Source organism: Rhinopithecus roxellana, chromosome 1 (assembly GCF_007565055.1).
Source record: "Rhinopithecus roxellana isolate Shanxi Qingling chromosome 1, ASM756505v1, whole genome shotgun sequence".
Classification (NCBI taxonomy): Eukaryota; Metazoa; Chordata; class Mammalia; order Primates; family Cercopithecidae; genus Rhinopithecus; species Rhinopithecus roxellana.
The window spans coordinates 89485830-89507447 of NC_044549.1; the positions used below are offsets into that span (position 1 = coordinate 89485830).

The 21618-nt window shown below is 37.2% G+C and overlaps 1 protein-coding gene across 3 annotated transcripts in view; it reads right to left on the bottom strand.

Annotated features, from left to right (window-relative positions):
* RAD18 (RAD18 E3 ubiquitin protein ligase) overlaps nt 1–21618 on the bottom strand; it is an 85010-nt gene that overhangs the window by 22203 nt on the left and 41189 nt on the right. For all 3 annotated transcript variants that reach the window (XM_030927294.1, XM_030927303.1, XM_010369903.2), the window contains exons 8-11: nt 17170–17246; nt 15837–15897; nt 5619–5759; nt 2113–2296 (exon numbers count right to left, since the gene is read on the bottom strand). In XM_030927294.1, the coding sequence (XP_030783154.1) occupies nt 2113–2296; nt 5619–5759; nt 15837–15897; nt 17170–17246 (463 nt within the window). The remainder of the gene's footprint in view (nt 1–2112; nt 2297–5618; nt 5760–15836; nt 15898–17169; nt 17247–21618) is intronic.

Sequence of the window (21618 nt, forward strand, 5' to 3'; positions counted from 1 at the left end):
CCCTATATGACTCCTATCAAAAGGAAATCATTAAAGATGGAAAAACTTATAATATTACCCAGAATCTTGGTCAGTAGGAAGATAAATAATGAGAAAAGGCTAATCCCCTAATGAAGTAGCAGCAGGAGCAATATGTGACTGGGGATAAGTGTGAAAGCACTTTTCAATTCTTTCAGTGAGCAATGAGTTATAATGATCAGCCTTTGGATTAACCCATTTTAGTAAATTGACCCAATAAAATTCACTCCATATTTCCCTCAGCCATATTTCTTTACCTTTTTTATTAAACCCAGAGACTACTGCTTGCTCTCCTAGTTCCTCAGCCACGGTATACCTAAAAGCAATGACATTTTCCCATAGTCCTCTCATAGTTCAGTGATGCCAACAAGTCTGAATGAGGCTAGGACATCAACATACTTGCCCTATTTCCCATATTCTCACAACCAGATAAAGACATCTGACTGCCCCGTGTTTCCCTTTCAGTTTTTGCCATTCCCAAATGTTCCAAATCATTCTGGCATTCCAAAACATTCAAGCATCTAATGACTATGGTTAAAATCTAACTCTTATTCCCCTGACTCTTTTTTTTTTTTTTTTTTTTTTTTTTCTGTATTTCTATATGTGTGTTTAAAAACAAATACTGCACTGTACTTGCAGGAATGGCCTGATCTACGATAACAAATCAGGCAACCATATGTTTTACCCTCAGTCAACTAGAAATACAATTTTTTGACCTTGAAAATCTTTGGAATGAGATGGGAAGATTTCTCCTTCCTAATACTTCATTCTGACTAATTTGAAACTGTTTCCCAGGTATCCTACAAAAACAGAGGGTCACTGGGTATACTAATAAAAAATTTATTAATAATTCCATTAGTCAGATTAGAAATAGTCTATCATTCTACAGCAGTGTTACTAATTTTTAAATAATATCAAAGATTAAATAACTTCCAAGACACACTCATATTGACATACTGCTGCTAGCATTTTTTAAATCAGTACAATTCATTCAGAAAGCAATGCCTACCTATCAGAATAATAAATGTAAGAAAAGTGGCCAGGCACGGTGGCTCACGCCTGTAATTCCAGCACTTTGGGAGGCTGAGGTGGGTGGATCACTTGAGGTCAGGAGTTCAACACCAGCCTGGCCAACATGGTGAAACCCCATCTCCACTAACTATACCAGAAAAAATTAGCCAGGTGAGGTGGCACAGGCCTGTAATCCCAGCCACTTGGGAAGCTGAGGCAGGAGAAATGCTTGAACCTGAGAGGTGGAGATTGCAGTGAGCTGAGATCGTGCCACTGCACTCCAGGCTGGGCAACAGAGCAAAACTCCATCTCAAAAAAATGAAAAGAAAAAAAAAAAAGTATTCAACAGAAACAAAGGAAGAGCTTTAACATTGCATCAGGCACGTAAGTAGAACACTGGAAAAAATGCAGAGGTCTAACAGAAACTGAAGAGTCTGGTAAATTATGGTACAGAGACATAACAAAATACTGTACTCATTTAAAAATAACAATTATAAACATAAGGTATTATGTTGGTGCAAAATTAACTGTGGTTTCAATTACTTTTGTGCCAACCTATAGAAATGTTAACATTTATGACCAGAAAGAAAAATGGTATGTGTGTGTGCATGCATGTGTGTGTGTAAAATAAACCCTATATATTTTAAAAATATCTTTTCAAAATGACTCATTACCAAATTTCTCATTTTTAAAGTTTCCCCATCTATTTACTCAGTTAAATTTTTCATTTCTTAACACTCCTATGCGCCACGTCTTTCTGATCATCTCTGTTTTCCAATGCAGTTGTTTTTATCTCCTTCACTCATTGTCTTGACAAAAATTTCACTATCATGCTTTCTTTTCCAACAGTAGGAAAAATATCTATAAAAAGGCTATAGAGTAGAGATCAAACTCACCCTCTGCACTTCCTTCCCAAATCCTGCCTTGTTACCACTCTGAAGATGACCCAGCAGTTAAAGGGGACTAAAATGTAAGAGTGACACACCATACCACACCTCAAAGCTACTTTCTAATTATTTCTGCCTATCTATGTGTGCATATGATGTAGATATTTAAAATAATCAACTACTGCATGTTTCTTACCTATTGCATGAATCTGATTCTGGTGAAGAAAGAGCTTCTTGAATATCAGTACAGCTAGAAGAATCCTCTTCTCTGTCAGGTTCCAATTCCTCTGGGGAGTCCAGCTTTGATTGAGAAAAGTGGTTTGTTACCAGCTTTGATTGAGAAAAGTGGTTTATTACTGAGGTCATATTATCTTCCTGTCCTAGGAAAAAATAAATTTAAGAGTACGTTAAAACCTACAACTTCTGTACGCCTGTTACTTCTGCAACACTTAATACTGCCATATGCACTTAGTAAAGTTGAAGTATATGTCACATTGATTCCAGAACTCTAGTGACAGCCAGAGAGCAAGAATTAACACTACAATGGTGCTACCTAATTATACTATCCAGCCCATGTTTTTCCAAGATTAATTAGTTTAAAAATAAAATTTATTTTAAAACCAGGAGAAGGAAGAATCTTGTAATTCTAACCAGGCATCTATTAACATATCACTAAGGAATTCTTGCATATTTCATAGATCAGAGAACACTGACAAACCAACGTAAGAAGTATAACCAAAAAAAAAGACTACAGATTCAACTAATAAGACAACCACAATATTTGTCACTATTATATGATAGTGCATCTATCTGGACATTTTTCTAGAACTGTTAAATAGAATCTAATTATTCTCTATGGAAAAGGACAACTCAACAGACATAAGGAATATTTCCATTTGATCCAATACACATCACATTTCCATGCATTCTTTGTCATATTCTCAGCTTTTAAGGTCTCTTATTGCAGACAAAAATAAAGACCCCAAAAAGCTGGAAGGATGCAGTGTTTACAAAAATGTGGCATATGGGAATGGCCAATTTTCTACAACTATGAGTGAGAAGAATATCTGTGAAAGATTCTTTAGTGCCCAGGATTCTCCCACTCGTCATAAACTCTGCTGGGATTTTCATCTGTGCTGTCCTTAACTTTCAGGAACTGAGGAGGTACTTTCGCATGCAAGCTACACATGCTAATAATAGTACAGAGCTCCTTTCATGTGTTTCCTCACAGAGAAACAGAGCTTTCACACATCACTCCTCAAGACTTGTAGAGGCAAGAGGTCTTCAACAAAGCACAATAAAAATACAATTGTCAAGGTTTGGTTATACAGAGAGAATTTATGGGGAAAGAACATAACACATTATTCAAAAAACCCTGCCAAGTTCATACAGTCAAATTTTTTTCAGAAATAGTTCTAAGTTTTTGTTATAGTGGGAGAACAGCATACTTCACAAGAGTATAACTCCTAAAAATATGTCCCTAATGTCATCTGGCTATCAATAAACTATCATTAGCAAAACAAAACAGCATCCTCTAAAGTATATCTGGAAAAGAGAAAAAGAAGTTAGCCAGGATGACCATCCTGAACCTCTAAGAACTCCTCTTGTAAACAGATACCAGGATCACATAAAGAGGAGCCAATCCCCCAGTCAACTCGGTTCACCCAGGGACTATATTACTCAACCAGTGAGGCGCATGCAAAAAAGCTGTCAAACCAGGGAACAGGAATTCAACTGAAAACAATCTTTTATTTTTGCACATTGTCTGTATTCTTTTCTTACTTCTTCCACTCTTATATACACTTCTAGACAATATATTCCTTCTTGGGGACAAACAGCATTCAATAATCCGTGGGCATAAAAAATAAGTTATCCTTCCTACCTGCCCTTAGATCTCAGAATGCAGGACTTCAAAATAGAGCCTCAGTAGTGAGGCTCAGACATCAGAGCTCCCCAGAGACACACAAAAAAAACAGGCTAAGTTTTCACTTGAGAGAATATGCAACTTGTTCACTTACATGAGCACTTCAATGTTTGTCCTAAAGAGCAACAATTATATTGGTTGTATGATGCTATACAAAATTCTTTTCAGTCAGTCTGTGTCTGTCTTCACCTCTCTCACATTCCTTACCCTCTCAGACATCTCATTCATGCACAGCAATCTAAAAGCAGCAATCACCTTTGAACACCAGAAAGAGTAATACTGATGTTCATAAATACATACAAGCCATCAATGATATTCAAGAGAGGTTCAACTAATAAAAAAAAGTTTTCTTAATGGGAAATATTCAGTCAGATTTTCTCAAGTGCTAAACTAGTTTCTAGAAATATCCTTTCACAATTGCATGAACAAATTCGATTTGTTCAAAGACCATGAGTTATATACTGAGGCAGCACCTTATGCACAAATTGTTTATTAGTCACTAGGGAACTGCAAATCAAAACCACAATTACATACCATTTTGCATCTACAATTTTAAAAAAATTTAAAAATCAGAAAATAACAAGCGTTGATAAGGATGTGAAGAAACTGGAACCCTCATGCTTTGCTGGTGGGAATGTAAGATAATGCAGCCACTACGGAAAAGTTTAACAATTCCTCAAAAGGTTAAACATAGAACCAGTATATGAATCAGAAATCCCACTCTAAGCTGAAACTTAGATATCTGAGCATCAATGCTCATAGCAGCATTATTTATAATAACCAAAAGGTGGAAATAACCATAACAGATAAATGGATAAACAAAATATGGCATATACATACTACAGAATACTGTTTAATCATAATAAGAAATTTTAAAATATGCTACAACACTGATGGACTCTGAAAGCATTATGCTTAGAGAAAGAAGTCAACACACAAAGAAAATATTATACAATTCCATTTATATGAGGTACCTGGAATGGGCAAACTCATAGACACAGAACGTGGAACTGTTATTACCAGGGCTATGAGGCAGAGGGGACAGAAGAGTTGCTATTTCATAAGTGCAGAGCTTGTGCTGGGAATGATGAAATTGTTTTGGATACAGACAGTGGTGATAATTATACAATATTGTGAATGCATTTAATGCCAATGACTTATACATTTATGAAGGGTTAAAAAGATAAATATTGTATTATATATATTTTACCACAATATAGAAAAACATGATAAGGAATTTTCTTGCGCACTTTCCCCCATTATGATTCTTTTTTGTTCACTAGTCCAAAGCCCAGGCAATAGAATTAAAATATTAATTTCAAATTTTAAAATGGATCAAAGTTAAGGAATGTGCTCTGTATTAGCCTACCAGTATATTAGCTTTAGATTGTTTGGCAGAACATTTCATCAAAGTAAACACCAGTGTTCTATCACAAAAATAATTCACTCTCTTTCAGGATCTCTCAGGATCTCCACCAATAAATTCTACACCTGGAAAACATCCTCAAGCTTAAATAATTAAGAAATTTATGATTTGTCATTAACCGAAAGGATGATAGACAAAAAGAGATCATTTCTTCAGGACATTCTTCCAACCATTTTCTGCACAGTAATAAATCTAGTTTACAAACTGCTACACGAAGTTTGTCTAAAAATACTTTTCCTCATCTCAAAGAACTAGGAACTCCAAAGTAAATTTCCTTGGTTTAATTTTCTTTTCATATTAAAAGTAAATAATGAAATTCAACATATGTCTGTTTTTAATTATAGTTTCTTACCCATGCATACAGAAGATAGCTTTTCTGTAGATTCATCTTCTTTTGTTATTGTTACTGCTTTTTGTGACATTCCAACAATTTTCTTGTATCCTTTTCTAGCCTGATCCACCAGAAGCTGAAATTCACTCTTATGTTTCTTACCTGAAATTCAAAAGATCTTCACAGTAAAGCTAGGACAATGAAAGTTAACCATCTACAAGTGACAAACTGAATATCAAGAGGTGTACAAGGGATGGGCGTGGTGGCTCACACCTGTAATCCTAGCACGTTGGGAGCCCAAAGTGAATGGATCACTTGTCAGGAGTTTGAGACCAGCGTGGCCAACATGGTGAAACCCCATCTCTACTAAAAACACAAAAAAATTAGCCGGGCGTGGTATCACATGCCTGTAATCCCAGCACTTTGGGAGGCCAAAGTAGGTGGACCATTTGTCAGGAGTTCGAGACCAGCCTGATCAACATGGTGAAACCCTATCTCTACTAAAAATACAAAAAAATTAGCCAGGTGTGGTATTGCGTGCCTAGAATCCCAGCTACTTAGGAGGCTGAGGCACAAGAGTCACTTGAACCTGGGAGGCAGAGGTTGCGGTGACCCGAGATCACACCACTGCACTCCAGACTGGGCAACAGAGCGAGACTCTGTCTCGAAAAAAAAAAAAAAGAGGTGTACCAGACTGCTCAAGAACAGCATCCGTCAGAATTACTTGCAATAAATATAAAAGCTACCAAGCATAAGAATACAAAGGGCTGCAGTGTCATGGAAGATTCTTTTTATCTTCTCTCTTCCTCAAATACAAACATGGAAACATGATATTCCTAGTTTGCTACTCTAGGTTTCTTCCCAAACTCCATTCTCTAGAGAGGCTTTTACATAATCATAAGAGCAAGAAAGATGCACGCTTTCTTAAATATATACAAATGATACCATTCTAACTTCCAACATACAAGAGTACTAAGACTATTCACTGGATCTAAAATAGAAGCCTCTAGGAAAGTTGAATCATAATAACAAAGGATATCCACTCCAGCTCTTTTTCTTCTTCACATTTCTGGCCTGTTTCCCAGTAGAGCCCCTTCAAGATTCTAAGACCTCTCCCAACCAATTCTACCTTATCTTAGGATACTATACTAACTCTAATCTTTATTTACTACCATTTTTAACACCTTTGAATATAATTAACCCTGACCTCAAGATCATCACTATTAATGTATCAATTTGTTCAATAAAGAGCAGTCAGTCATCATTACTGCATGGACTTTACGGCATGTATTTGTGATTATGAACCATGCAGCTGAGGCTGCAGTTTACTTATCTACCAACGTTAAACACTTAGGCCACAGTCCAAAGTAATGTCATAAATCCTGTAAAATTTTTAGAGAGAACCATACTACAAATGGTTAAAACAAAAATTTGACACTGTTTTCATACAAAAATCAACAATGTACTTTTTATCACTTGGTTTCTTCCATTTTCCTTAGCACAATACTAAGGCATAAGGAATTTACTGGGTGTAGGGGAAAAAAATTGAGCTTCCGTTGAACTATGGGATTGTCTAAATCTACTCTCCCAGGATTCCAGCCATTCACTGCCTTTGAGCTATGGTATAACTCTGTATGTTGTAGATAACTGAGAGCAATGGAAAATAATTATTGACTATAGATATGCAAAATCCTGTTGGGTGGAGGTTCAATTGACTTCCGTACTCCAATGTGGAAGAAGCCAGTTTTTTGCCCATTATACATTCATTTCAATGTTCCTCATCTGTAAATGTGATGATTCTTTGGCTCCTTCTTTGATCACCTCATAATATCAGCCCTCTCTCTACTAATGAGCTTAAATCTTTAATAAAAACACATGTTCATTTTACATCCATATGAGAATGATGTTACTTGTTTTTGAAAATTATCTTTTAACACGAAAAGAGAAAAACTAAATTGTGATGCACAAGGAAGAAAATAGTTGGATTCCTATACGTGAATATTGACAAGCACAGCAAAGACATTCAGGAAAGAATGCTCCTAATTACAATATTTTTATGTGTATGGTACATGTATGAAAACTTCTAGTGAAACTAATGTGTTGGGCTATAAAATGTATGGTACATTTTAAATAAGAGCCTAATTAAAATGTCAGCAAAAGAAATATATGCTGGACGTAAAGATTACTGGGAAAAAACTAACTCTTTAGAAACAAGTGAGATCCTATCTAGGATACAAGCTAGGTGATTTCTTTTAAGTACTCTATGCACTTGAGGATAACTATCTTGTACTTCTCTGGCTCCTTGGAATCAATGGGCACTAACACTACCACCATCATTATGTAGTTTCTATTAGGCTAGGGTGACACAGTACTATGGGATCTATATAATTTAGTTAGACCAGGTCTAAGCTATTTTCCTACTAAGGCCACTCCACTGTACACATAAAGACTGGAGATTTAAGAATTAGTTAAGAAATTTGCTAAAGTAATAGCATTAACAGTTAAGAAGGCTTAATGACTTACTATCTTCTGAAGTAATAAAATCCCAGATTTAAATCTAATTACCCCAGAGCTAGGCTGGAAACCAAAAGTAAATGGCAGCCACTACTCTGGCTTTAGCCAGAGAATTCCAATAACCCCTACTCAGAAAACGAAAAATGTCAACAGATCAAGACTAGTAACATTGTTCCCACTTACCTCTTTACTTCATTTTAGAAGATTTGCCATTTGGCAAGGAGTACTGTAGAGTTTAAAATCTCAGTTCTGGTGGGTATATGTCCTGAATTTACCTCTTAGAAGTTTTAAGTGGCTCGGCTAGTCGTGGGAGTGTCCATGACTAAGTACACATTCAACCAACTCATTTTCTTCCAGATTTTGAATACTTGGATCATTCCATCCTTTGTTCCTCTCCAAGTTTAAATGTAATCTTTTTTAGTACCAAGTCAAGCCCTTCACTCCCTGATCACTTTCACTACTCTTCTTCAGTCCAGCCCTTAGAGTCAGAGTGTCTCTGGGTCTGCCCAAAAACCCAGAACCCAGTGGCACAAAAGACTAAAAACAGGCTCTCTCAAGAGTAGAAAAGACACATACCCTTCTACATTGATGCCACTGAGATACTTCGTCTACTTTAAATCAAGAAATGAGTTTGGAGTCAGCTTTCACCATCATACCACCTATTATAGCCAACCAGCTAAACGTGGATGAAGAACAGAGTTTAACAGTTATGGCTAATGTTCACTACAGGCTTATTCATCTAGCCCTGAACTGACTAGTGACACTTTAATTTCATGATCATAATTCTCAAATGGGCATTCAATACTGCTATACAACTCTTGCCCCTTTCCCTAGTAAAGTTTGCTCTACTATTCTCCAAAATATCTATCTTACACTTTCTTCTCTTCATTCAAATATTCAACACTCCCCATGTGGCCCCTCTTAGTTGGTCTCACACTACTTTGAAAAATATAGAATCATTCTAACAGAAACTCTGTCATCTTTCAAGCACCAGTATAACTTGTCTGTGCACTTATGATCTATTTCCCTTGTTCTTATCATGAAACAACTGTCCTTGCTATAATCAAAGGCTAACCTCTAACTTATGTTCGGGATTCCATCATGAAGCTGTGAACAGAGAGACTGTGCCTTCGAACATAGAGTGTGAATTATGAAAACAACTCAGTAAATCCAGACCAGCATTTTTTTCTTATTGAAATAATAAAGAGAATAGAAAGTATCAGAATGCGTTAAAAATGGAAAAGGCAATACCATTTCGTGAAGCCTTTGTTTCAGTCACGTGTATGTATATAGTTAGTAGTGATATAAAATGTTATCTCTCACTGTGGGTGGTAGTCAAAAAGATCAGAAAGCCACTGAGTTAAATATCTCCCAATTTAAATAATAAACTTAAAAAAAAAGCAAACAAAACCCTCCCTTGACCCAACACCGCTCCTCCAGCTATGACCCTATTTTTCTGCTTTCCTTTACACTAAAACCTCCCCCAAAAAGTTGTCTACCTTAATGGTTTCATTTCCTCACCTCCAATTTGGTCTCAATCAACTCTAAATACTTCTGACCTCTAAACACTTCTGAGGCTGGTCTTGTCAAGGTTTGCTGCTTCCAAGCTGTGAAACCCGTTCCCTTCTATCTCTGTGAAATGTAATGTTGTCTGTCCACAGCAATGTTTGGCCTAAGTCATGATTTGTTTTCTCTCTATCTCAGAGATCACAGTCCTATGCTACCTTTTGTTTCCCATTATCTGAAAAACCATTCAACATTCACCTGGTTTTCTAGATTTTTTTTTTTTTTCATGGAGGAGAGTAAATATAGTCTCTGTTATTCCGTCTGGGCTAATAGAAATCTCTATTTTTATTTTTCGGAGGGGGGAAACAGTTCTTTTTTAAATCAAAATATGTTATTTATGCTAACATGTAATGGGTTCATTGTTAATATTTTTGAAATTTCTTGGTTTTAATTTATTCTTTGACCTATGGGTTATTTTGAAATGGATTATTTAACTTCCAAATATTTGGTGACTTTCCCAAGGGTTTGTTACTGATTTCTAATTTAATTTCATTGTGGTCAGAGAATGTATTTTGCATGCCAAATGAATACTCAAGGTGAACTCTCTGCAGATCACTGGGTTTCTCCTTCCAGCACTCCGTTCTGCAAACTCTAACTCCTTTGGTTCCTCTGATGTCTCAGCTCTTTCTCCTTAACTTAGAGTCTCCAGGCTTTGCCTGGAATACCCACTTGCCCACACTATAGCCAGGAAACTTTAGTATAAAGCTCATCACATTTTTTGCTTACCTCTCAAGGACCCCTATCCTTTGGTGCCCAATGGCCAGTATCTTGAAAATTGCTATTTCATATACTTTGTACATTCATTTTGCTTGTTTTAGGTAAGAGAGTAAATGAAGCTATTTCATGGCTGGAAACAGACATCTCTAAGTTTTAATTGATAATGTGATACATATTAATAGATATGACCCACATAAACAAAAGCTCTTTGGTGTCCTTGAGATACATAATGGCTGGGCTCCTGGCTAAACTCCACCCTCAGCCTGGGACCTTGACCCTAAGTAAAAACAGCTGACCCCATCTCACTGCCCAAATATTGCCTCTTTGGTCTGCCATGCTTCTATCCTTTGCCCATAAAAATACTTCAGCTGGCAGAGCAACACAAGCAGCTGATGCAAGCAGTCAGAGATGCAAGCTGCTGAGCATCGGGGATATAAGCAGCTGAGCATTGGCGACTACAGACAAATGCAGCTAACTTCAGATGCTGCAGCTTCAGGGAAAGACCACTTTCTTCCCACATCATCCCCTTTCCAACTCCCATCAGCTGCCAGCCATCACCCAATAAAATCCTCCACATACACTACTCTCCAATCCATTTGTGCAACTTCATTTTTCTAAGACGCAGGACGAGAACCCACGTGCTGAAAGGGCAGGGGCTAGGACGCTGCTATGGGGCCTGCACAGAGCCTGCTCCCACCAGAAAGGAGCGTCTGGCTGGTTCCAGCATGTGTTCCCTCTTGCAAGGAGTGGCCAGCAGTGGGCTGAGTGAAAGGATCTACTCCAGTTCCCGCCCACAAAGGGGGTCAAGATCCAGGGAACTATCCCATCATATGGGGGCTCATCCAGGGTATGACAAAGGATGAGCTAAATGTGGAATTGTTGGATCTATCTCTTTTCCAAGATCCTGCCACCTCTCTCTTTCCTTTGGGTAAAAGGAATGTTGATTCTGTTTCCCTTCATAGAGGTCTAGCTGATCTGAACTGGAGTAGAGATACAGTGATTAAAGGAAACCATTTCCAGAGAGCAAGAGGCTCTTATCCCAGACCCCCAAACCCCCACTATTCATTTTAAGCTTTTTTTTCTTTTCTAAGTGAGACAGTTTTTTTCCTAACCTCAGGACTTTGCTTATGATAGGGAAATGACAGAGGAGCCACCCCTGAGGTCATTAGGATGAGCCTTAATCCAATACAACTGATATGTTTATAAAAGGGGGAAATTTGGACACAGAGACACACATAGAGGGAAGATGATGTCAAGAGACATAGGGAGAAGATGGTTGTCTACAGCCAAGGAGAGAGGCCTAAAACAGATCCTTCCTGCATGGCCCTGAGAAGCTCAGGACACTTCGATCTTGGACTTCTAGCCTCCAGAACCCTGCTGACACCTTGCTCTTGGACTTCTAGCTTCCAGAACCACAAGACAATAAATTTGTTATTTAATTGCAGTCTACATGCAGTACTTTGTTTGGGCAGCCCTAGCACACTAATAAAAACACATAATTAGAAATTAATTAGAAATAAGAAACTAATTAGCTGCACAATAAATAACGATTATGACCATTTTATCAAAAAGTTAAACTTTTCTTATATTCTTCCTTGCTTTATTTTTTCACTTATCACTTTCTAAAATACTAGTAACATATAAACTCCAACAGAGTAGGCTTTTTGTCTGTCTTGTTCATTCCTATATCCCCAGCTTTGAGCACAGTGTCTGGCACATGCTAAGTACTAGAAAAACTTGTGATGGCTGAACGAATGGAATAGTACTATGAAAAAACACAAGATAATGTAAGTACATATAGAAAGAAAATCTTACCTTGTCTGAGATCACAAAGGGTTTCCCAGGGAAACTACAATTGAGCTGATTGACAGTAGGTAGTATAGATAGGGGTCAGAAGCAATTAGAGAAAGACATAGTTCCAGACAGAGAGAAGAGGGTAACAAATGCCCTAAAACACTGAAGGACTTGGTAAAGGAGGTAAAAGATATCCAGAGTGATTGGAATACAAGGAGTAAGGGGAAGAGAAGAGGCAAGGCTAGGGAGCTCGGCAGGTCCAGATAAAGGAAATAACAGACTTTACAAACTCTAGCTTAAGATAAATGGAAAGTCCACTGAAGAATTCTTTATAATGGCAGGAGGGCAGCAAGGCAGAAATGGCAATGATGTGAAGACTCAGCAGTTCTGGAAGACAGTTTTGGCTTCTGAGTATTAGGAAGGGTCAAGAGTAGATGGGGGATGACTAGAAAGCAAAGAGATACAAAAGAAGTGTAGGGACTCAGGGGATATTTAGAAGACTGAGACTGACAGAACTTGATGGTGAACTGAACATGGGCAGATTAAGAAAAAAAGTAACAAATGAAAGATAAACAATCAGAATGGCAAGCTAGTTATTAGCAACAGTGCTGGAAAGCAGAAAACAATGGAAGGATACCTTTGAAAATTCGGAGAAAAGTATCTTTTCAACCTAAAGTTCTACAAACAGCTAAATTATCAATCAGTAATAAAGGTGTTATTTCCTGTTATGTATGGAATGTTATATATCTCAAGAAATTCCCCTATACCAGGGTTGTCTAATCTTTTGGCTTCCCTGGGCCACACTGGAAGGAGAATTGTCTTGGGCCACACATAAAATACACTAACACTAACAATAGCTGATGAGCAAAAGAAAAAAGAAAAAAAAGAAAAAAAAATTATCACAGTGTTTAATAAAGTTTACAAATTTGTTTTGGGCTGCATTCAAAGGCCATCCTAGGCCGCAGTTTGGACAAGCTTGCATACACCCTCTCTCAGGAAGTTTCCTGGAAAATGTGCTCTACCAAAACAAGGCAAGAGAACAGGGAGACTTGGAACCTGGAAGAAGTGAACCAACACAGGAAGGAGGAGAGCAGAATTCCCAGAAAGCTGGTGACAATAAATTCCAGAGGAGCAGCCATGTATTAATAGAAGGCATAAAGGGCAAGCACAGTAGACTGGAACAGGACAACAGAGACTAGGGGTGGCCCTAGGGGAGAAGTTCTTGAGAAAATAATGAGTTATAATCAATGTGTGTAAATGTACTGGAAAGTGATTTACACTTCTGTTGGAAGGTTTAGAGATATATTAGTACTAGGTAAACAGTTAAGCAAATAAAAGAGAATTATTAATTATAAGAAAAACAGGGCCGGGTGCAGTGGCTCACGCCTGTAATCCCAGCACTTTGGGAGGCTGAGGCAAGAGGATCACGAGGTCAGGAGATCAAGACCATCCTGGCTAACACGGTGAAACCCCGTCTCTACTAAAAATACAAAAAATTAGCTGGGTATGGTGGTGGGAGTCTGTAGTCCCAGCTACTCAGGAGGCTGAGGCAGGAGAATGGCGTGAACCCAGGAGGCAGAACTTGCAGTGAGCCAAGATCGCGCCACTGCACTCCAGCCTGGGTGACAGAGCAAGACTCCATCTCAAAAAAAAAAAAAGAAAAAGAAAAAAGAAAAAAAAGAAAAACAGAATGTTTTGATGAGAGGAATTATAACCATCTTATGCAAATTACCTGGCTTGAGCCATAAACAATGTATCTAACTTAATACTGATCTTACAAAAACTTATGACATAATATTTAAAGGATGGAAGGGAAGCAAAGGTAGGGCTCAGGACATATAAATGAGCTAAATCTCCATCTTTCATATTAGCACATCAATAGTTAATGTGAAGTTGAAAAACTTCAAGAAATAGCAGAAAGAATACCTTTTTATAAATTGTAAGGTAATTACCAAAAGTAGCGGCAAAAGGCTTGATAGTTGTTCCCTCTAGGGAATGGGAATAGAGGCAGGTTGTTGGAGGAAGCAATAGACTGCTCTTTTATATGAGAAGCCTCATAAAAAGTAAATGATTAAAAAAACTACATGTAAAACATTAAGGCCGGGCGCGGTGGCTCAAGCCTGTAATCCCAGCACTTTGGGAGGCCGAGACGGGCGGATCACCAGGTCAGGAGATCGAGACCATCCTGGCTAACACGGTGAAACCCCGTCTCTACTAAAAAATACAAAAAACTAGCCGGGCGAGGTGGCGGGCGCCTGTAGTCCCAGCTACTCGGAGGCGGAGGCAGGAGAATGGCGTAAACCCGGGAGGCGGGGCTTGCAGTGAGCTGAGATCCGGCCACTGCACTCCAGCCCCGGGCGACAGAGCGAGACTCCGTCTCAAAAAAAAAAAAAAAAAAAAAATTAATAAAATGTTTAAAAGGTGAAGATATATGAACAGTATAGTAAGAACCTGACACTAAATCAAAATGTACGAACAAACTAAAAGGCTAAGTAAGCATCTAAGCTTTGTGAAGCACTTGACTTTTGAGTTTATTTTAAGGCTAAATAAATTAATTTAATACCATCTATTTAGTAAAGTTACTTTTTAGATATCTAAATGGTGGGCAATGAATATTTTCTTGACTGTATACAGTCCAAATTTTTCTTAATATGCGATAATTATTAGATGTCACCCTTTCAGTTATTTAAATTACTTTCTCCCAATGCAAATTTTCTGATTTCCTTATTTTCACAGGCTTTATTTTTACAGGCCAATTAAGTGTGATCATTTGATATTCTCTTTTGTTCTCCTTTCTAAAAAAATCACTCTGGCATCCTAAAAGTTGATCAAAGAGGTTCACATCATACTTATCTGTCTAGCAACAGAATAATGGTGACTTTTGTTGTTCAGTCCATAATCCAAGACTCCTCTAGAGTCCTTTTCCTATTCTACCAAGGCATAGGCGATCACACCTACATCCAGTGCAGGTGTGCTTCATCCTCCTTCCCACAATACATCACTACAGAACCTGGGCCTTCAGAGTTTAAGAAATGAAGAGAGAAAAAAATTATCTTACCATAATTAAAACACACCATGCCTGGGAATACTGATTCAGTGAACATCTATTAACCACCTACTGTTCGTCAGGCACTTAAATTTAAACTAAAAACCAACCAATCACACAAAGAATAACAGCTATCCAATTGACAAAACAGTAATGTGTTAGCCCTAGGAAAGACATACACAAAGACATTTAAGGAAAAGGAAGTGATAAAGTTGGGAGGCTGCTAACAAGCAATAAAATGAAAACTATTTTTGGCACAAATACAGAAGCGCTGAAATCCTATACAGAAGTATTGGTACTGAGTGACCCCCAAATGTTTCCATTTTAATGCCAGCTTCTTCTCACAGAGATACTCTGAGAGCAGCTAATTAATATTTGCAAAGTGCTTAGTGATAAGCTCAAAGTAGAATGCTAGTCATAAAAATCAAAAAGCAGGCACATAAAATACAAAAAAAGTCACTAATTAAAATTCAATCTCTTAAGTAATGTTAATAAAAGTTTGAATTGAACCTTAATATAAAACATTATTCTGAAAAAATTACTTAAGATGAAAAACAGCAACCGAAGCTCTTTACAAATAAAAAAAAAGTCGCACAACTTACGATATTTACTGTGAATTTCATCTATTTCCTTTTCTGTTTGGTCCTTTGTAAAAACCATTACCTAAAATAATCAAAAAAAGTCTGAATAAAAATCTCCCCAAAATGATAAAAAGGGAAATATTACAAACTTTCAAATCTCAAATGTGAGTGTTTAACAGAGGAAAATGATCTGTCATCTGTTTTACATAGACCTGGGAAGAATCATTCCTACAGACTTCCCTTAAACACCAGAAACAATGTATATTCTACTCATTATTTTTTCTTATCAGTAGAAAATGCAACATGATTCAATTATATATTAACAAAATAATAAATTTTCTATTTTCAATATTTAATTTTCCACATTCATTAATACAACAGGCAATATTTGAAACCAGAATACTGACGACACTTAGCTGACTATCAGTAAAGCTGATCTTCTTGTCTGCCTTCTCTCTTTCCAACCTAACTTCTCCAGGTCATTATAGAAAAGTAGTATGTATAGAAAATGCAATAATACAAAACACAGTAAGTTAAATTTCTAGGTCCACTTTTTAAACCTCAGACTTAAAAGATCAGAAATCTACTTCCATAATTCACTACAGTTCCATCTTACAGTTAGCACACAGGTAATAATAGGGTCAATGTAAATCCCATTTTTGTTCCTACTTATTTGGCTATAAACTTACTTTCTTAAGGTAACCATTGCTTTCCTTACAAACACACTACAGATGGCCTAGAAAAAAAAAGAAGTCTACTTGGAAGAGACCAAAACACTTCCTCCAGTGTCACAGGACACAATGACTATTTTCTTCACTGGTATCCTGTCTTCAAGTTTGGGGCCATCAAGCTAGTGGAAGGCAACAGTGAAGAATTTTAGGTCTCTGATTCTCTCAAAACCTCAAGAGAATACTCCATCCTCAAATTACTTAACTTATCCTCTTACAATTACTTAATATCTCCATAAGTATAATCATAGAATTGCAGAATGCCAGAGCTAAAAAGGAATCATAGAGGTCCCTAGCGGTAGCTTAGAGGACCTTAGAGGCAGTTTATTGAACACAACCAGCAGAAGAAAGGACCAATATCAAAGCTGCCTGATGCACAGGCATAGGCATTTTCTATAGAACTCTAGCTCATGAACAAACTCTACTTTGAATTGCATGTTGTGCTAGAGGACTGCTAAGTACAATCAAATATTGTCCTAAAAGGAGTTGCAAGTAAATCATAATACACTAAGTGGAAATGCTTTAGTAAATGAACAAATTTAATAATGGTTTGCTTTAATTTTTGTTGGGTATTAAACTTTCTTTCTTCATTTCTATCCAGATACTGAAATAGCCCATTAACATACACTTTCATTGAGTTTACTAGCTTCAAGACGCATCCTAGTCTTCTCCATATTTTCAATTTCTTGAACTATTTCAGCAGCTGTTAAAATAAGAAAATAACCACTAGGTTAATTACTTTTTTTTATCACTGTATAGTAATTATTTAAGTTATTAACATTGGAAGATGGGTGACAGGTATATGTGAACTCCCTGATCTACTTTTACAATTTTTCTGTGAATCAATTACCATTTCAAAACAAAAGGTTTAAAAAAACCATGAAGTTAAAACACTGAACTCTTACACATGCACATGTTGTTCAACGTATAACCAGAAGAGTAAAGTCAAGTCACTTTGCTTTCTCCTTTGAATATATAGGTCTAAACAGAAGTCTCAATGAAATATGAAAATTAATTTTTTAGTGTGAGTTCAATTACTAGGGGATGTCTTCTCAAATTCCAATGTACTAAATGCAGTACAATAGGCTACTGTTCAAGGAGAGAGAAAGGTCTACAAATACCAGGAAAAATGTCCTTGCCTCCAGAACTTTTGTCTGTAGGTATGGTTACCAATTACACACATAAAAGAGATCTGGAATACACCTTGTCACACGTTAAATGCCTTTGAATGCAAACAGCACAGAATTTGCAAATGCTATCTTTCTGCATCCAAAGTCAATACATTAAAACCGAAATGTATATGGTATGAAATAAAAATTTACAATCCCTTACACTCATTTATACTTAAAAATTATATCTGGAATTTGCTTCAAAATAATCCATGGGAAAAAGGGCGTAAATGGTAGATAAAACAACATTAAGATGGTGTCATAATTGTTTAAGCTGGGTAGTAGGCATATGGGGAAATCAGTAAACTCTTTTCTCTATTTCTGTATATGTTTGAAATAATCTCCTATACAATTTTTTTTTTAAACCACAGACTTTATGAGGATCATTTAAGAATGCAACTGTCTCAATATAAAGTTTATGTTTTCCAAGCACTGAGAGGTACCTTTTGCCTCCCTGATATTGTAAAACCAGTACAAACAATGTAAACAATCTCTTTGTGAACATGACCAGCTAGTGGTTCTCTCCTTTCCAAACTGAGTCATGGAATAACATGAAAAACACAGGGACCATCTGCATTCTATCTAATCCATTAATACAAGTATCACTAAAGATAAAGAACATCTGGCATATCCTCTTCTAAGATATTAAGAAAACTATACTAGGATTGGGTAGAATTTAGTGGCTTAAATCTTTTTCAGGGAGATTTCTGATTCTGTTTAGGTTGTAGAGAGCTATAAATAATGTCACTCTCACCCTAATGACGAGAAAAAGCTGGATAATTTATAAAACTATAATTTTTCTTGAATCCATCAGAGCTAAAGTAAGATGGCAATCAACTACCTTGAAATCTAAAGAAAGATGAGTGCCTTAGAGGAGAGGGGGATCATGAGCGCTGGTTGACATAGGGCAGTACACACGAGAAAAATTGGTACCACTCTATCTCTGGGTAAGATCTCAGCTAAACTTTTTGATAAACTGCAAAAGGCCAAGGGTGAGCTACCATGAAAATATAAAAACCCTGGGTGGCTTGGACACAAGGGGTATCACATCCATTTGCAGGCTATTTTCTTTTCTTTTTTTTTTCTTTATTTTTTGAGACGGAGTCTTGCTCTGTGGCCCAGGCTGGAGTGCAATGGCGTGATCTCGGCTCATTGCAAGCTCCGCCTTCTGGGTTCACGCCATTCTCCTGAGTCAGCCTCCCGAGTAGCTGGGACTATAGGCGCCCGCCACCATGCTCGGCTAATTTTTTGTATTTTTAGTAGAGAAGAGGTTTCACCCTGTTAGCCAGGATGGTCTGGATCTCCTGACCTCGTGATCCGCCCGCCTCGGCCTCCCAAAGTGCTGGGATTACAGGCGTGAGGCACCGCGCCCGGCCTTGCAGGCTATTTTCTACAGACCTCAGTGGGCACTCACAAGAGTCCCCAGTCTCTGTAGCTCACTGGGGAAGGGCAGGAAATTAGAAAAGATCTCCCTCCAGATCCAATTCCGGCAAAAGAAAATCAACCCCACTGCAGGACGGACATGAAGCCCCAATCACATCTTTATCCCTGAAGAAAAAAAGCATTAAGTGCTGACGAAAGGTCAGCAAAAATGTTATCCCCAGAGCATAGGTTGCTGAGGGAAGTAAACAAAAACAAACAAACAAAAAAACCCCTATACCCCTCAGGAGGACCAGGAAACCATTCTGGGCCCTGACCCGTAGAGAACCCCTGCCACTGGCAGTGGGAGAGGGGCAGGTTCACTGAAAGAGCCCCACCCCTGAGATGCAGGATTGAAAGACCTGCCTATGACTGAAGCTAAATCAGAGTAACAGAGAACCCTCCTTTTCTCCCTACCACAAACCTAGCATGATCCAAGTGATAGGTAACAGCAATCTACTTCTAGGAGAGAAATGAACATGGAGAGAGACCCTCTCTGAGGCACAGGCTCATAGGGAAAACCTAAGTTGTGAGTGATACATAGGTACATTAAAAAAAAAGAGTCTGGCACTTCAGACTCTTACCTACAATGTCTGGCTTTCAACCAAAACGTAAACATGAAAAAGCAAGCAAATAATGATTAAGATGATAAAGGATTATCTTTATCAATACACATTAACAGATAGGGCATTTCTGTAGAAATTACTTCAATAGAAATCCTTTCTTTTAGAAAGAATAATATGGAAATGTTAGATATATAGATACAGATACATAAAACCAACACAGTAACAGATAACTTGACTCAGCTAAGGAAAGAATCAGCGAACCTAAAATTGGATTGGTATTATCCAATCTGAAACACAGGGAGAAAAAAAAGGAAAAAGAAAAAAAAAACTGTAACAGAACAGCACCTCTAAGAGCTATGGGACAATATCAAGAAATATAACATACACATAATAGAAATCACAGAAGAAGAATGAAGGGAAGAGAAGAAATTGTTGAAGAACTAATGTCTAGAATTTGCCAAATATAAGAAAGACACCAAACCACAAATGCAAGAATCTCAAAGATCAAGCAACACAGATATAAACACAAACCAAAAATGACAACAACATGCATATAGACACAAAGAGAAAATCATGCAGCCATCAGAGGAAAAAGATACATTATATAAAGAAAAATCAAGAATTACATTACACTTCTCATCAGAAATTATTCAAGCCAGATAACAATAGAGTGACATCTTTAAAGCATTAGAAAAAAGCCTCCCAATCCAGAATTCTAATGAAAATATCTCTCAAAAGTGAAAGACAAAAATGTTCTGAGGAAACCATAAGCTGAGAGAAAGTATTATTAGCAGCCCTCCACTACAAAAAGTATTAAAACAAGTTCTTCAAGTAGAAGAACCAGAGAGAAACTTACCTAAGAAGAAGTGAAAACTGGTGAAATGGTAAACATGAAGATAAGTATGAAATATACTTTTTTCTTATTTTTAACTACTCTAAAAGATAACTGTTTAATGGACAAACAATAGTAACGTATTGTGTTAATAGTATATGTAATAGGAGTTCATGACAATAACAGTACAAATAATTAGGAGTTGGGAGTATACTGTTAAAAGTTTCTTACAAGTGAGGCTGTGTAATTACTTGACTGTAACTAATGAAAGATGTACACTGCAAACCCTAGAGAGACCACTAAAATTTTTTGAAAAAGAGGTAAAGTAATAAGGCAATAATAGAAATAAAATATAATAATAAAAAATGCTCAATCCAAAAGACAGCAAAAAAAGATAACAAAAAGGAGATGGAACAAAGAAAAAAACAGCAAGATATTAAATTCAAAGCCTACTGCATTAGTATTTCATTAAAGAAATGGTTTTAAAGCACCAATTAAGAGACAGAGAATGTCAGATTGGATAAAAAAGCAAGACCAAACTATATACTATCAAAAATAACCCATTTTAAATAAAAAGATAGGTTAAAAATAAAAGTATGGAAAGAGATGTCTCATGTAAACAGTCATGAAAAGAAACCTGGAGGAGCTTTATTAATATGAGGCACAACAAGCTCCAGAACAATGAATGTTATTAGGGATAAAGAGGGAAATTAGGGGCCGGGCGCAGTGGCTCATGCCTGTAATCCCAGCAGTTTGGGAGGCGAGTGGATCACCTGAGGTCAGGAGTTCGAAACCAGCCTGACCAACATGGTGAAATCCCATCCCTACTAAAAATACAAAAATTAGCAAGGCATGGTGGCTCATGCCTGCAGTCCCAGCTACTCGGGAGGCTGAGGCAGGAGAATCACTCGAATCCAGGAGCAGGAGGTTGCAGTGAGCTGAGATGGTGCCATTGCACTCCAGCCTGGGCAACAAGAGTGAAACTCCATCTCAAAAAAAAAAAAAAAAAAAAAGAGGGAAATTATACCGTGATAAAGGGTCAATTTACCAAGAAGACATAACAATCTTAAATGTGTTTGCTCCTAAAAC